Below are 18,521 nucleotides of genomic sequence, written 5' to 3'. Positions count from 1 at the left end.
AAATAGGATGCAATCTCTCCCCAGAACTAAAGTATTGATCAATTTCCAGCTACAAATACTATTTTTCATGTTTGTTTGTTTGTTAATCTTCCAGCATACCGAATGGTTTGTGTTGCCTAACATCTATTTATTTCTTTATCAACTGGACATGATTTCTTTTGTTTATCATGAATAAAAATGAGAAAAAGAAAATCCCTGGAGGGTCTGTTCTGCTTCTTGAACTGTAATAGATCACTGAGTACAGTGAATAACAAGTATTTTTAGTATTATTTTTATAAAATTATAAACCAAATATGTTTAATCATAAATTTTCTGTCATCGATGGAAATCATTTGCAAAAGCAGGTCAGGGTCTGGAGAGACGAGGCGCAGAGCTCCACATGGAGGGGTCCAAAGGAAGGGGCAGGTTTGAGGAGCTCCCCCAAAAAAACTCTTTCACCTGGGCCATGGCTGGGGCTGCAGTCAGAAGACAAAGGCTATAGTTTTAATTGGAAGTAAACCTAAAGAGTGCAGTATGGTGCGAGGTACATAATGGAAAAATAACCACTATAAATACCAGCTGACATTTTAACTGATTTGAGCTGATCATTCTTCTCCTGCTGGTTAAAATCACCATCATTACTGCTTTTAAAATTAAATCCGCAGTTTAATTCTAACCTTCAGCTAATTTAGGTTGTAAAGAAAAAGAAATTTTCCTCCATGACTAAACTTACATCTTGTTTTCAAGTTTAAAAATTGTCAACAACAGGATGACACGCAAGGTGCCCCTTCCACTGTGCCAATTCCAGTCACACAGATTTTCAGTCATGGTTAGGTGACCACAGATATCCAAGTACTCTCTCAGAATATGCTCAATATACTGTATAACTACACTATCTTTTCTGCCCCTAAATGCATCCAGACATCTTCATGTTTTTTTATGCAGCAGCTCAAAACTCGGTACTGTGGCTGTTACATCAAGCCACTACGATTCCTATTTTTCTTCCTTGGAGGAAGCATCAATTCCAGATTCTGAAGAACTATATGTGAATTGATAGAAAATTAATTAAATTTATCTCTCCCCTACTCTCCTTCGTTCATATATATACAACCATAAAGTCACAGAATGACAGAAAGGTTTGGGTTGGAAGGGACCTCAAAGCCCACCCAGTCCCAGCCCCCTGCCATGGGCAGGGACCCCTCCCACCAGACCAGGTTGCCCAAAGCCCCATCCAGCCTGGCCTTGAGCACCTCCAGGGATGGGGCATCCACAGCTTCTCTGGGCAGCCTGGGACAGGGCCTCACCACCCTCATTGTGAAAGACGTCTTCCTTATACCCAGTCTAAAACTTTACTCATTTGGTTTAAAACCATTGTCCCGTGTCCTGTTCCTTCAGGCTCTGGTAAAAAAACACTCTATCTTTCTTATAAGCCCCTTTTCTATGCATGCATTGTATGTGCATGTCTTTGGAGTACATGCCCAGCCAGGTCCATAACCTGACAGCACAGCAGCCTTCACCTAAGAGGGACCACAGAAGAAACCTCTTGGTGTTGGGAGTCCTCAGGATTTCAATCTCCTTACCAGTCTGCACCCTTACATTTTCAAGAATTAATTTTAAACAGGAAGTTATTGAATAAATTCACTGGGATAAGCACGCTCTTCCTGAAGCTCCAAGATTTTTATTAGATAAAAGTCTTTCCATAAGGTATGTCTTGTACCTTGCAATACCAGTCCCCTGAAGATGGCCTGAGCTTATTTGCTACTAATGCCACCCAAATCAGGGAAAACATTACTTTTAGCCATCTTCTCATGTTGATCACGCTAAGTTCACAGCATTTACTTGCTGGAAAATTAGGTAAAAAGCAAGGCTCCTGTTCATTTTTCCTTCAGCACCTATTTTGCTGAGCTTGGGTTTGCAGAAAGAGAGGTTATTAAAAAGCAAGATGAATCCCACTCTGCCACTATTTTCTTCCTAACAACAGTGCATTTTCAGCTGAAAACTTGAAAAATGGAGTGTTAAAACATGTTCTGAATACTTTATTCGCTTCTCCCTTTATTGTTGTTTATAACGTTTTACACATTTCAAAAGAGCTCAAATTCATACCTCTCGCTGCGATGCCATTAAATACCCATTAATGCAGAATTCTTTTCACAGCGTCTTGATCAGTGTTACTGCCCTTTCCCATGTGGTCAACTGCTAAGATTTACTTTGCTTCCAAAATTTCAATAAGCATTAATTACGTTACAATTATACTTCAGATTTTTATTTATTTTTATCCATCACATTTTCAATTTCTCCCCGTTTGCAAAGGAAGGGGAGGGTAACAGAATGTGAGACTCATGAAGGAAACCTAATTATAGCGTAGATGCTTTGCAAGTTTCCACATGCCTTAAGGCACTGCAACACACATCTCATCTAATCCAAGCATCTCATGAATGCACCAAAACATATTTCTGATCACACTGCAAACTGTACTCATTTAGAAGACATTCACAAATGGATTTACAAGCAATGGCCTGTGGATGAACAGGTCTGCTAATCATCAGAAATGATTCTGTGAAAAAAGTTCCTATTAAGCTGACAGGCCATATTCACCTTAAAAAAAAATAAAATAATAATCTCATGGAAGTTTTGATTTTAAGAAGCTCCAATTTCCCCCTGCAAGTTCTTTCATTGTCAAGATCATACTGAAGAAATAATAAGGAGAGGGATTTTCAATGGAAAATGGCCTATAAAATGACAGGCTTTTTTTTTTTATATATATAAAAAAAGCAGTGTTTTTGTAAATCTACTCACTTGTAAACTAAATCAAAATATGAACCCACATGTAGGACATACATGTAATAAAACTTGCTGAAACAATCCACACTTGCACAGCATTCCATAAATTGTTTCCTATTCACCCTTTTAAAGCCAATGAAGAGACCTCAGGGACTAGCACACGTGCCATTGCAGAGAACTTTCTGATTACTGAGGCACCTAGTCATGGAGCAGACTGCTGCACTTGAGTTATACAACACCAAAATGTATTTGGTTTCAGGTGGTATTCTCACATATCTACATGACATTTTAAATAGATTTAACATGTTTCAGAAATTGTTTCAAAGGAAGAAATGAAAACTGCCAAACATACGAAGCAGGAAACTACACCACCAGCATCACACATAGCAGGAAGGAAAGGAATTAGGAGGAAATATGAATCAAGACATGAACATACAAAACTTGCTGAAGAGCAGGAACAGAAGTTACGATATTCAATGGATCTGAAGCAAAAACAGAGAGGAAAAAAGTCAGTAAGCAAGGCAGAAGACCAAGAAATGGAGCTGCCATACCTGCTGCTAGAAAAGATGCCAACTGGACAATAAAAAGATCCTTAGCAGTCTGCTTGCAGGATAGAAATGAAAACAAAGACAAGAATGAAATAATGATTGCTACTGCAGAAAGTAAAGGTCAAACGACAGAGTTTGTGCTATATTGTGATATATTTTGGCTGACAGTGCAGCGGCATACAGAAGAGTTTAAGAGAAGGAATGACAGTCACGAGTGATGGATTTAAGACTCTGTATACAAGGGACTGCTGAATGCCAGTGAGAGAATGGGCAGGAAGGGATGAAAGTGTGAGACTGACATCTGTATTTTCTCCATGAAAAAAAAAAAAAAAAAAAAGTAAAATCTTAAGCAAAGTGGAAGTTGTAGGAAGAACACAGCATGAGAAATGGAGGAAATCCACTGGAAAGCAAAAAAGCATAGAAACACCTGAGCCTAAATTACTTTATTGTATGTATTTTTTAAAGAGCTTTGATTCTGTTACATGTTCCAGCTTTAATATATGCCACGAGCAAAATGAAATATGTCGTTCAGTTAACAGTGGAGAGGTGGAAGGGGAGAACCAGAGTTACTCAGTTTTCTCATTGCTTTCCTAAATCGTCTTTTCTGTTGTTCCACAGACTTATTAGCAAGCAATCATTCTCCACATTCTCCAAATATTCTTTCCAGGTTTTATTTAGCAAGCTGTCACATGTATAATTCAGAGTAATCCCCCAGCAGTGGGCTTACTATGATGTCTTATTCCAGTAAATTTTTTCCCCATTTCACAACCGGCTATATTATTGCTGGAGAATTAATTTCTACTCTGTTTGGAGAGCTTTTATTTATTTATTTTTGATGGTTCTGCCTCTCAACCACAAGAAAAACACTGAGCATTGCTAAGTACAATATGTGAAATAAATCTCTCCTAAATTGCAATTCCCTCGATCAGCATTGCCACATTTCTCTTGTGTCATCTTTTTATGTTACCTAATTGGCATCACTGGGCACTTGCACTGCTCATTTTCAGACCTACTATCTTCAATATGCCAATAAATGAAGAATATAGCAGATTTAAATTTTGCTTTTTAGTAATTTTTTTGATAAATGTTAGAAAGCACAGAGAAACAAATGCACTATTTATTGTACTAGATTAGCATGAACAAGATACAGTCTTCAGACTGCATCCAGTAGGTTAGGTATAATGTAACCAAACCTACTGCTTATACAATGAAAACCTAGCACTAAGGGTTTCTTTTCAGCAGGAGTACTTATGGATGTGCATATGTATGCTACATCTTCAAGTTTCATAAAGAAAATTTATAGGAAGCAAAGTTATTATTCCACCAAGGTGTCTTCTAACACATCACGTCCTAATAATATGTCTGAAATGGAGACTCAAGATGCGCTCTCAAGTTTTTCACACATAGTCAACACAGGTCATTACACCACGATACAGAAACGGATCTTTATAGCCAGAATTTTTGTATTAAGAATAATCTATTTTAAAACACACACTTTTTTTTTTTTCCTCTGGTCAACTACAGCTGTGTAATAGATTAAAACTAACAGTAATTTTTAAAAGTATTTTCATTCTGGTAACTTCCTTGATATATTTAAATAAATTTGTTGACTTTCAATAGTCAAAGTTATGGAACAGACATAAGCTGGTCACACATGGTATGCCTAAATACTTGCAGTCACTTCTACTGCACACACCTAAGTCCCAAGACACTTTGTTGTGTTCTCATTACAAAGGATAAATGTTGACACATTTTTACACTATCCAACAGTAGGAATTTCAGACTTACCAACTGAGCTTTTGCAGTACAGTGATTGTAACTTCCGTGTTACCCTGCATCACAGACTGCATGGGAGCTCTCTAACCTGAATTTAATGGTTACAAGACTAAATCCATTAAAAAGCAACCTGAGGATGTATTAACCATGTGTCCCAACACAGTCCCATCCAAGTCAAGGCTTAAAGATACATCCATTTGGATTCAGTACTTTTCAATTAATTATCTGCTCACCACCTACAAGTGCTTCTGCATTTAGTTCTCCAGGAGCACTCAGCAGCTCACACTGTGCCTCAGGAGGGGCAACTACCATTAACTGTGCCTTATAGGCAAGAAGATGTAGGCAGAGAGGTAAGTGACTTGCTTAAGGGCTTACCATCAGCTAGTACCACAGTAACACGCCAGAATTCCTGTCTTTTGGTACAGTTTTTAACCTACTAGATTGTGCTGTTTCTGTATTTCTCGTTATGCAGACAGGGCTGCATACACAACTTCAGTAACATGAACTTCAAATAAATCTAAATTTAGCTGCTAATGAAGTGCTCCCTAAGGACCATACTTACCACCAGGTTTGAGACCAAAAACGTACGCAGATGCCTCAATGTATAAATTCACGCAAGAAAATAAATCTGCTGTTCAATGTCTCCTCTAGATTATAGCACAGAAACTCTTCTCTCAATGACACATGAAGGGGCACTAAGACATCCCCACCTTCCCAAAGTAAAGGAAAAAAAGATAAAGTCTCCAGGTCTTTTTGTTGCTTCCACATCCTTTGTTCATAACACACCTGAATCTCTATTAGGTTTCCTCCCCTCCCTCCAAGTGAGGCTTCAAAATAGCACGTGCAGCCAGTCCATCAGGCTCACACACACACACAAACTTCTAATAGCAAATTCAGACAATGATCGGGCTCCTGTCCAGCACAGCCACAATACATGTATTCAACAATTCTTCTTCCTTAACATCACTGAGATCACAGTCAGAGGTTCAGACTCAGCCAAGTCTCTCCTGTTTACTGATTGTTACCTTTTGTGAAGGGAAACCTTATGAGGTGGGTATTTTTAGATACCACTGGGTAGTCGATGTGAGAGTAGCCACATAATTCCTTTTTACTGTCAGGCAGTTCAAATTTTAAATAATGAGGTTTCCCTTGGCCCAGTCTTAAACACCCTCCACTAATCCTGTCTGCTCCCTAGCATTTTTTTGGTAACGCAGGCCTGACAACTTGCCCCACTGGCAGTTCCAAAAAATATCAGATACAAACCAATGGCTGAAATTGGGTACCCTAAAATGCAGTCATATGCAATACTAGTTTATGATCTCTGAAGTATGCCAAAGACCTTCCCCCTGTAGTGTAAATTAACTAATTATACATTACACATTTTCCGTGCAAAGAAAAAAAAAATGAATAATATCTGCCCGACATGATAACAATGTTACTTCCTCAGGAGTCACTGGAAGAGTAGCTCTTCTGATCACTAGACAAGCTTAAAATGACCTAAGAGGAACAAGATACCATTTGCTTCTGCTCACATCACAGAAAATGTAAGGATTTGACATATTCTCCTAACTATTACTACTAAAACTCTTTCCTAAGCAGCAACAGCTCACTGTCAGCTGTCCCAGACATAAAGCATGTCTTAGTAACTACATAGTTACTATATGATATAGTAACAAAAACATTAAATCCATGCTACTTTACCTTATAAAAGGTCGATTAATTTCTATTGAAAATGAATTAGCATCTCAAACTTGATTGCATTCTAAAGTGAGGGTTGAAGATCATCTTCAACCACAAGGTTAGTGAGACAGTGGGAAAGCAAAGGGAACCCTAAAATCCCTACCAAAGGGAACCCTAAAATCCCATTTCCTGTCCCTTCTGTCCGTCCTTTCAGTTTCATCTCCTTTAAATATGGAGAAGTGAAAAATTAGGATTCTAAAAAAATTTTAAGACCACTTCAAAAATTAAATGACAATCGGGAAACTGAATGCTACGTCACATACAAAGAATTTACCATAAGGAACACTTTCACCTCCAATTGTTATGCCAAAAAATAAAAAATCTGAATGTGCACGCAATGCCTGAAGGCAGTAAGGCAGCACTTAAAACTACAGATGTATTTCACAGTCCCTCAATCAAAAGCCTTTTTTAAAATATATTTTTCTTTTTGTTACACTACCATTTTTTTCTCTTCCTAAAGGATAAAAATTAGTTGTAATGCGAAAAACACTCATGCAGTAAGGCAGGCTACAAGATATACGACACTTTTCACAATTACAAAAAATTATAAATAGTTATGATGTGGCATGTTCTGTTCATTTTGTTTGTCTGGCTTTCAGAAAGATGCATTCTCTCATCATTGCATCTCAACAGGTGAAATACTGTGTTGTTTTTTTTTAAATGCAAGTAAACATCTGAGCAATGTTATTTGTTCTCCTTGTCATTATAAAGGCAAAGATGTGTTAACAGACCAGCTGATGAAGTATTTAATCATTACAGTCTCTTATCAAACAACAGCATCACTGAAAGTATATGAATTTGAGAGTAAATAGCAGATTGATCGTGAAGTCATACATTAGTCTCTTCTTCCCTATTCATTAAATTGCATCTTTGAAATCTAATACCATTATTTCCTACAAAATTGACTATGATTTCACCTGTATGATAGAGAATAGATGATATCTTTGCAGCTACCCTCAAATGCAACACTTCACTAATGAAAAACAAGGTGAGATTTTCACAGTCCTCAAATCATTATTACAGGATTACAGGGGTAGACTTTCAGATTAAGTGTGTGAAGTATGCTTTGACTTCAGCTGGAACACTTCTGTGCCTAAATGTAACTTGAAGATTTCATAAATCCTCTCTGAATTATTTTGTTTAAATACAAACCTTAACAGACAGTAGAACATCCAGCATCAATCACTAGCAATTAGTGGATAAAGTCAAACTGAATATAGTCAGCATTTGCAGAGCAGAGCAATAAAACACTTCATAATGCTTCGGAAATCAGGAGCTTTGAGTATAAAGTAGGCCTTTAATCGCATGTGGTTCTAGGATCTCACATTTATTCATGACCAGGAGAAATCCAAACCTTTCTCACAATGTCTAACAGAACAGCACTGAGCACTGAAGACATCCAGTGGTCTTCCATACATGACAAGGTCAGAAAATTCTGCTTTGGTCAATGACAAATAATCCAGAAGCAGTTTGCAAAAATACGGTATGTGATTTAAAGGTTTTTAAATGCCAGTGTTTTGTGTTTGTTGTTTTTTTTTTTTTTTAATGCCCAACTACAGTTACTAAAGTTTCCAAATTAAATCCAAAATTATATGACACTGTTTGAATAAATCACGAAAATAAATCCAAGAGCCTTAATAATGCTGATGTAAGAAGTCAGCACTTTTGCATATCTGAAATTTATTACTGAATGTTGAGCTCACAGTAGTCTAGAGACATTTCTGAGATTTTTTAATTCCCCTTTTCCCTGAACACTTTTAAAGAAAAAAAAAAATTCTTTTTTGTCAAGCAAACACTTCCACTGAACACTGGCTTATATTAAGAAAAAAAAAAAAAGAAAAAAATGTTCCCACTAAACTCTTACAAGATTTTTATGTTGTAAATAAAGACACGTTGTTATCAACAACTGGTGTTGTATATGGCTTTATGTTATCCAGCTACTTACAATGTCAGAACAATCTTTCTGTGTCCTCTGTAGCCTTGAAAACACTGATGAATTTAAATGAACTGGCACTGCACTTACTGTGCAATACGTTTAAGTATTTTCCCTCACTGAGTAATCTATATCACAGTACCTATTTCTGCACTTCAACAACTGAGGAAGAAATCAACTTACCCTGTGTTTTTCCTTAATTTTCTTCCTATATTCTTCTTTGTCAAATTTGTCTTCTTCCTGCAGTATCTCTTTCACTTTATCTAAGTTGATACCACCGGCATCATCATCTTCATCTGCTTCTGCCACACCGGATTTTTGCACAGGTGGCCACTGCTGCACTAACTGGATTATAGGTAAGAAAAACAATGGTTAGAAATGTTTTTGAACATCAAAGTTTTTATGTCCTAAGTAGTCCAACACATTACTTTTTTCTGGACTAAATAAAAAGGCCATTTGCAAAGAAAAAAATATTTTTAACAATACAAACTCAGATACCTTACTCACATTCAGTCAAAAATAAGTATTTAAAAATAAAGTCTTCATTATACCATGTTACTATTTAATACATTCACTTGAACTTTTTTCCCTTTGCCTAATGGCATAAATAATTTATAACCATGTTAGTCATTTGGAGAGAAAAAATGGTATTTGCTTTCTAGAAACGATTCTCCAAAATCACACAGAACAAAATGCCAGTAAATTTACACAGTACACTTTCACGTAAATTATCAACATTCCAATATTGATAGTTCTCCAAAGGGAGAGAAAAATCAGTTAAAACTTCATCACAGAGCACATGAATAACCCTAACTGCAGGTCTGTGTTTTGGGAGGAAGCAAGGAGGATAGACATGAAGGTTTATTTTAGTTATCATATGAATACTGCACTGGAAATGTTTTAAGATTCAAGTTTGACATGTGGATGACATGCTGAACACGTCCAACATCACTTAAATAACTGAAGCTCTAAACTGAAGACAAAGACTACATATTAACAAAAAAACAGCCCCACCTATCTCATGATATGAGAGCTTATACTTAATGAGCCGATATGTTAGCCAAATCATTCCTGCAGATGGACTGACACAGTAGTAACTCCTAAAAATAAGCTATGTGATAGAAAATACTGAATGTCTTTCAGATAGTTTGTAAAAAGAGGGACAAATGTAAAACCATGTTTAGGACTCTAATGCACGTAGGGTGTTAATCAGTTGGATCCTGGTTATCCCAACCAAGTGTTACCACGTGCTTTCTTAACATGGACTTTTTCTACTTGTATTTGCTAGAAAATTACATTTCTTAAAGGTGATTTATTTTAAACAGAAGCATGTGGAGGGGAACAGTAAAACTTGAAAGTACAGTTTTATACAGCCCAGCAAAAAAGCAAGAACAGATGCAAAGTTTCTTAACTTAAACAAGTCAAGCATCTTCTCTACTGTTACACTTTTCTTCTGCTAAGTTTTGCTCCGCATCCTATTTGCTTCATTGTATGGACACATGAAGCATTTGCGCATATATTTTGAGATGAGACAACTACTTTTGAATATCTAAAAATATCTAATTGAGTATCTATTGAATATCTAAATCTAATCTAGTATCTATTCTAGTATCTAAAAATATTTAAATCATTTCCAGTCGATGGGGCAACCTCTAAAACCTTTTAAATATTGTTTAATGACAGTAATTATATGACTATACCCTCTTCATCCGCAATACAAAATCCTTTTATTTTATTTGGTCACAAAAGCAAATGAACTACTTGTAAAGGTGACCTCTCTTTCAGTTTATGCCTTACAGAAATTAATCTAGAGTTTAAAAAAAAATAAACAAAAAAAAACATTACTTTCTTCTTAGTGCTGGAAATGGAAAAACAATGTACACATCTGAAGCTGTGAAATCAAATGTTAGGAAAGTTTATGGAGCATGGAGGCTTGCTCCTGAGGTTATCACCACAATGAAACCTTACAGTGACTAGCAATACACAGTAGTTCCTTGCTGTATAAAATCAATACATTGCTATTAAAAGATCCAATTAAATTACTGGCCGATTTCAATGCACTGCTGCATCAGCACCAGTAGGCAGAAATTTGGTACTCCCTTAGGCTTTCTAATAACATTTTCCATCTAGAAATATCTAACATTGGAAAGAAAACCAGGAACTTCCTCTAATTCCAATAAGTTAACTCAACTTTGGAGAGCTCTGGCAACTACCTATAGGAAAATAGCGTTACCTACCTGTAAGTAAAAAATAGGTTCTCTGTTCCACCTGAAACTGAGGATAATAGGCAGGGAAGGAGTACAGATAGCTAAGTGTAATAACATCTCATCCAAATAACTTAAAAATACAAATGTAAAACAAGGGCAGTACTCAGCATTCCTCTTTTCCTCTGTGGAATAGAACATAAATGGAAGCTGAACAGTTTAGCAAAACGTAAACCAATTATAAGAACCACACACTTCTGAAAAGCTTTTTTTTTTTTAATGTACTTTTTTCTTCACAGAAACTACAAATTCAGTTCTCACCAAAATACAGTTATTCTGAATTATCTTACCTCTCCCTCTTCAGTAAAAACTATTCTTGTGTTGACTTTAAATTTCTTCTTCAAGATTTTTTTGGCTTCTTGTGTTCTGGTTGCTTTTTTCTTCATCTTTGAATTTGATGCATTCTGTATAAAAGAAGAAATGAGATTTCTTTGTTTTTTTGGTTTTTTTGGGGGGTTTTTTTTTGGTGGGGGCATAGAACATATGTTTTCAATTTTCTAAATTCAATTTAGGCATTAAAATGTAATTGCTAAAACATATGAATGCAAGACTGATGCCAGCTGCACATTACCTAGTAGACATTTTTCTTAAACTTGTTTTTTGTAAGCTTGTTCTATCATGACAAACTCAATAATTGTTAAAAATTCAGCATCCCTAAATCCTACCAGCAGTGGGACGTCAGACTCATGCAAATCTCATGAACCTTTTTGGAACAATGACACTAAATTCATCAGCATATGCTGTCAGCTGGTAAGCCTCGCCATACAAGAAATCCAGTATAACTGACTGAAGCCATTAGCCACAACTGATAGATTACTTTCATCCCACTTGTCCTCAGGTGATGAAAGTAACTCACACCAGCCTGTTTCTGCATCAATGAAAGGTAGAGAAGGCCATGCAAGAACCTTTCTATTTCGTAACTCCTGTTCTGCACTGAGGTGGGATTGCAAGGCACAACGGTGCTAGGAGATGTTTAACAAACTTAGCATTTAAGAAAATTTAGAACCATAAACGTTACTAGCATCGCAGGAGAAAGTTTTAAGTGCTGAAGCTACCAGGGAAACTAAAAGACTGAAATCCACAGATACTAATATTGTTTACAATAGCAGTTATTCCCTCCTTGCTATCACCAAGAAACCAAAACTGACCAGAAAAAGCAAATAAGATCAGCAAAACAGTATCCCTGTGTAAAACACCCTCATCCTGAAATTATGTTAATTCTTTGTAAGTGCAATCTTGCTGTAGGAAAGGAGAGGAGAAAGAGGTTGCTCCTATTTTCTACAGAGATCGAGGATTTACCTAAAGTATTTTTGGATATTGGAAGTAGTTTGTGACCGTGGGACGAGCATTTCAATAAATTTATTTTCCATTGCATTTTACAGAAGTAGTGTCAAGCCCACAGATGGTCCACAGAGGTTTGAGAGAGGAAGAGATAGCAAAAGCTATTCTGCTGGAATATGCGCAGACTCCTTAGGAGAAGGCTTGTCATAATCCTGCAAAGATTGCAATGCTCCAATACCCAGGAAAAAGTGACAGCCTGCAAACCAGCCTAAACTTCTGATAAATAGCAGAGAGTGGTCAAAACAACCAGACAGAAAAAAGGAAAAGCCAAGCCTCTTTATAACTATTATTATCGTTATTATTATTATTATGGTCATTTTAATCGGTTTTGTATTCTACACCAAATCTACTATAAAGGGGAGCAAAAAAAAATTCAGAAAGTCAGTGTCGTTGTGGTCAGTACACTAATGCACTGAAATATGAGCTACAGAAGAGAAAAATTACAGTCTTCCTAACAGGAAAGATGGTTTGTGACAGCAACTGAGCTGTGTTATCAAGTAATGACCATATCTATTATAGAAAATAGTAACTGTAGCAGCACTCACGATCTCAGTATTGTCACAGGAGCTTTGTTGCACTGTTGCTGGGTCTTACACACACCTTTAGTAGCTCAGGAAGCCGTGCTATTTCTTCACTCCTGTTGCTTATCCCATAAGCACAAAATGTTGAGAGTCTACAAAAGCACAAAGCCCTTACCTCAGCGTGTCAACTCATTAGTACAACGATGGGAATTGTCCAGGGGAAGAATTTAAAGAGGGATGTTCTTCAAGCTGGTACAACACTAAAGAGCACAGATACCCAATGGACTGTCTAGCACACATACAGTTGTAATATTTTTAGTTGTACCTCCATCCCTGCCCAGTTTTGTGTGATTTTGAGAAGCAGAAGTATTTTGCTGCTGCAAAGTAACATGGAAACAAACGAGACAGGTCAAAGTTCCCAGACAAAGAGAAGGAACAAGAGGAGGAAGAAACAAATGGGAAACTAAATTCCCTTACTATGCACATAAAAGCAGTGTAAGATCAGTGTATGAATTTGGCAGACGTACAAAATGCAGCATGAATGAAAGGTAAAAGATTATGATAAAAACACAGGGAAAGCATCGGTACAAAATCCTGCATACCTCATAGATAACTCAACTCTTCTCTATTAGGACACAGCCCAGGGGGATGTTAGCGCTGTGGTTCCTCTCACAGCTTCCCCATCCCACCTCGTTCCCATCCCCGTGCCCTAACAGTCCAGAAGAGCCAGGCAGGTCGGCTGTGGTGTGTATACAGTCCTGGAGCTACCGTGGGATCCCATGGCTGTTGCTTCAGTCCTCTCTTGGGGACATCTCTCACGTTGCTCTGGAGTCCCCACAGCCCTAAAGCCTGTTCCCTGAGTCTCTCCTTCACTTGTCTCCAGAAGCTTTTTTCACAGCATCTAATTTCCACATCTCCTCTCTTCTGTGACTGCCATCACCCCTAAATGTACCTGAGCCAGGCATTGTTTTGTACCTGAGCCAGCTGCTGTTTTGGGGCACAATGGGTTGTTTCCATCCATCTCAGCACACGGCCTCCTCCCACCCACAGAGTTCCCACAGCCCCTGCTACTTCAGTCCCACTGTTCATGCCTAACACACTGCCCTCACCCAAATCCTTCATGCCACTGCCTGCCTTGGCTCTGACCCTGCACTTCAACAGATTCATTAAACCATCAGGTGCACATCAAGGAGGGCTCTGATTCATCCACTGCAACAAGCACGTATATAAGCACTGGATGGCAGATTTCATAATCATTGGGGGTTTTCCATTTTTATTAGTCAAAAGCCTAAATTTCCCTTTCTTTCCACACATGCACAAGCCAGCTGGTTTGCCAGATTACGTAATGACTTAGAATAAAAATCAGTTCTTAGAAGCACTGAAAATTCAAATGTTTTGCTATACAATCCAGAATAAAACAGCTAATATGCAGCAAGTTGTTTTCCCCTTCAAGAAGGAGCAGGCTTTTGTCTTCTGGTTTAATGAATCTGATATTCTTAGCTGAATCTCTGTGAAAAAGGTTTTCTTAATGATGACACTGACAAGTTTCAGACATAAGAGCTTACTATCTTTCAATTAGAACTTTTTGCTGATAAGACAGTGTGTCAGGAACAGAAATGTCACTACATTTTGCTATTCTAATACGGAATGGTTTTCCTCATTGATACATTTGATACAATTAACACCAATGAAGTCAATAGTTTAGACCTGGAATATATAATGGTCAATAACTCAGGGTCAAAGCATTTCCAGTCTCTTACCCTAACCAAGACAAACACATTTGCTTTGGTCTTAGACTTAGGGTCTTACAAACCACCACGTGTGACATTTGGTTCTTTCTAACTACAATTTGCCTGTTTAATTCCAGCTGCGCTGGCCTGTGAAAGCAAGCGCAGTGCATTTGTTACAGAAGCTGCCTAAGACAGGACTGCATTATTGTGGCAGGCTGAAATATCTGTAGGAAAAAAAAAAAAAAGTTAAAATCAATTCTTCAATCATGTTAGGTATAAAAAGCATTACTGCTTTCATAGTTTTTTCGAGGGGGGCTTTTCTCCCCTGCTTATACCTCACAATTACTAAGAAGAATAGCTATGTACCTGGAGTTTTTTTTATTATTATTATTTTTGTCTCTGCCAACATGATTGCATTATTTTACCCAGAATTCAGCAGCAGCAGCCTCTGAGAAACACAAAATGTCACACACTTGTTTTGTATTTCACAAAACCACAGAAAGGTTTGGGTTGGAAGGGACCTTAAAGACCACCTGGTTCCAGCCCCCTGCTATGGGCAGGGACACCTCCCACCAGACCATTTCTTCATGAAAGTGCCCAGAACAGGAGCAAGGACTGGCACATCTGTATGACTGCAGAGCATTTCAATCCTCCTGTCAGGCTGCAGAGTTCAGACTCAGAAGTCTTTCTTCACAGACTCAGACACCATCCTGCCAGATTAAAGGTACCATGCCTTAGACAAAGAGAAAGGCTGCCTTCATCTCTGCACAGCACAGAGCACACATCCAGTGCTTTCACCTGATGGGCACCGCTGAACTCTCAGAAGATTCAGCATCCTCCAACCAGCACCATTACCTCTCAACCCCAGAAACTCACCAAACTCAAACTATGAAACTTTAAATTACTTACAATGAAGATAAGGTTAGAGGACAGAGAAATTTTCACTCCTGCTGACAGGTACTGAACCATAAAAGCAGCGTTGGGACACAAACTTTACCCTCCTACACATAATTACAAAACATGAGAGCGAAAATATCAAGAGAAGCAAAATAACCAGACTTCAAACTCCAGCCCATATCACTTTCAGCACCTGCAAAATTATTTAAAAAAAAAAGTTTCCTCTTGGAAAATACAGTTTGGCCTAACCAGTCATCTGCCTTCCCAGCAGGAGTAGTAAAAAGGATCAGAGAAGCAGAAGCCTGTGGGCTCAGGATGCAGTTTGACTACAAGAAGATGGATGGATGCTGCTTTCCTCTGCTCCACCAGGACAGCTGATTCAGTCCTTCCCAATTCCTGATGGATGCTGATGAGCCACAAGTGGCTTTGCACTGACTCCAGCACCAGAACAAGCTGATGCCACTGAGCAGCAGCCATGCAGCGCCCTTTGAACCAGCCCTGCACATCCACCACACAGTTCCCCCAGCCATAGCTCGCTCTTTTTTTAATGTAATACAAGCAAAGATGATGTTGTTCCGGTGAAGAATTCTTCCTTTTTTCCTTTTTTAATCAAATCTTTAAGAATTTGGAAGGTCAAATTCACAGACATTACCCAACAAGCTTGCACAGGGTCCATACCAAACACAGCTTTTACCAGGATGATTGTGGATATAAGGACATAGCCAGGCTGGTACTCACCAGACAAAAGCAGCACTCCTTACATGTTGTTCTGTCTGCTTCTCTGTGAATTTTTTAAGCACATCATTCAAGTACCAAGATCAACATGATCTTGAATTTTTCAAGCGATGGCTTAAATTAGAAGGGTGGAACAATTTTTATTGTTTTGGGGTGTTTTTCCTTCCAGGGGATGAGGTACAATTTTGTTTTCAACTAGTATCATACAATCCTCCAACCCAGACACTTGAAAAAGCACCAAGTCAAAAGTAATTTCTGGTAATTCCTTAAGCAATGTTACAGGTTGAAAAGTGAAAATTTGGACATTTACGTTATTGCTACATGTATGTATGTTACTTTTGAAACCTAGTAAAACTGAGATGCTTTTGAACGAGAACACTTTCTGGGGTAGAAGAACAGGCAGAGAGCTGAAGGTGGGTGTTAGAGAAACAGTTGTGAAAGTAAGGGTAAGCCCTGGTCAGTATTGAAAAGAACAGCTCCAATCATACACAACAGCACACAGACTGTGCCTCCCAGAGTCCTATCAGGAAAAAAAAAAAAAAAAAAGAGAGAGAAAAAAAAAAGAAGAGGAAGAGGAAATAAGGAAAAGTTCTAATAATGACTCTTTGATATTGTTACCTGTATTATGGCCAAAGAGCCCAAGACTAGCAGCTCATCACACTATCACTCCAGCTTAAATTACCCTTCAGATCACAGAAGCAGCAACAGACAGAAGAACCCACAGCTAGGACAGAGCTGTGCTATGGCAACCACACGCTTGGATGATGTTGTCTTTGGTCCCTTTGATTACCATTAGGACAGAGGATTACATCTGAATCTCAGTTTCATTAGAGCTTGTATGTGATTGGGTTTAAGACCTAGGTTAGAGTGTATATCTTAATAAACCAGATACTTTTATTTCCTATAAAACAAATTAAATTAAGCCATGGAAGCTGAAGAGATTAAAACTAAGCGATTAAAATCTCGATGTCAAACACACAATGTAAAAGTGAGAAACAAAAGACTTGCCAGCTTACAACTTGCTAACCCAACTGCAATTTTCTGCAATGAATTTATGTGATGAGTTTGGGTTTTTTTAATATGTAGACAGATATTTACTATCCCTTGTGCTTCAAAAAAAAAAAAAGTTTCATTAGATCATTTTTACCTATATACAGACAAATGACAGCAGAAAGGGATGGATCTATGCTCAGTACTTGTTTCCACCCACAGCTTAAAATTCAGCATAACAGAAAGGTTTATTAAATGGTTCTTCAAAGACAAATCGTACTCCCCTTTCTAATTGACAGCATATAGCAGTATTTCTCTAGAATACTTCTAAAACACTCAAAACAGTCAGAATTGTTTTCTACTGAATTGCTGCACTTTTTATATAGATGAATGCATATTGTGCTCGATCTTTCATTTCAGCAACTGCTATCAAAACTTAAAATTGGGAGTTTTAGTAAAAGCTAAAGAGAGCCCACATTTATCAAAAAAAGCAACTTTGTTTGATTATTATGAATTATGTAATTGTACACATAGCTCTACTTATATACCAACAAACAGTTTTTAACATGGATCTGCACATCATTTTACTGTCACTAAGAAATCACTAAGAAATTTGTTGAGTTACATTAACTAGATCTCACACTGAAAGGTGTCTCTGTTTAAGACAGAACTCTGTGCTCCTGATGTTGTGTTAGCGCCAAAATCTCCATATCCTATAAGCATTAGCAGCGATGACCTCCCTTTCTAAAGCATTGAGTTCTTAGCAACACAAGACAATGACTCTTTTAAAGAGAGGTGTAACAGAATTGTGAACTACTTTCTATATTCCTCAGCAATAAGTAAGCTAAATTATAATTATGTCTAACTAAATGAAGAATAAGACATTTCAAAAGCCTGTAATTCAAAACCAAACATATAAACACATATTGACTCCTGTGGTTAGAGTTGGTAGAACAATAAACTTGAAAGAAACTCGTTTGTGCTAATTCTCATACATAACAATCCAAAAACGACCTCGGCCTGTTAATATACAAGATGTATACAATGGTGATTAACACTACTACTAATTCCAATGCCAGATCAGGACATAAAATGTTTTCATTCCTCCCCTATGTCATCACAAGTTGCTGCATCATTAGAACATGACCTTCTTCGATAAAATCTAACACAGTAGCCATCCAATTCTCCCCCACTTCTAGAGCCAAGAAAAATGTTGAGCAGTCTCATCACTTACAGTTATCCTAAACTAGGGATTGCAGTTTAGTAAATGAAGAGAAGTCCCTCAT

The 18,521-nt window shown here is 37.6% G+C and overlaps 1 protein-coding gene across 1 annotated transcript in view; it reads right to left on the bottom strand.

Moving 5' to 3' along the window:
- Positions 1 to 18,521, bottom strand: part of DDX10 (DEAD-box helicase 10) — a gene marked incomplete at its 5' end in the record, with an annotated part of 189,928 nt that overhangs the window by 73,647 nt on the left and 97,760 nt on the right. The window contains 2 exons of the mRNA XM_082773114.1: positions 8,941 to 9,102; positions 11,312 to 11,425. Coding sequence (XP_082629240.1) covers positions 8,941 to 9,102; positions 11,312 to 11,425 — 276 coding nt within the window. The remainder of the gene's footprint in view (positions 1 to 8,940; positions 9,103 to 11,311; positions 11,426 to 18,521) is intronic.

Source organism: Aythya marila (genome assembly GCF_965140915.1).
Source record: "Aythya marila genome assembly, chromosome: 1".
NCBI classification, from domain to species: Eukaryota; Metazoa; Chordata; class Aves; order Anseriformes; family Anatidae; genus Aythya; species Aythya marila.
The sequence above is the reverse complement of the archived record's forward strand: the minus strand, read 5'-3'. Positions and strand labels throughout refer to the sequence as shown.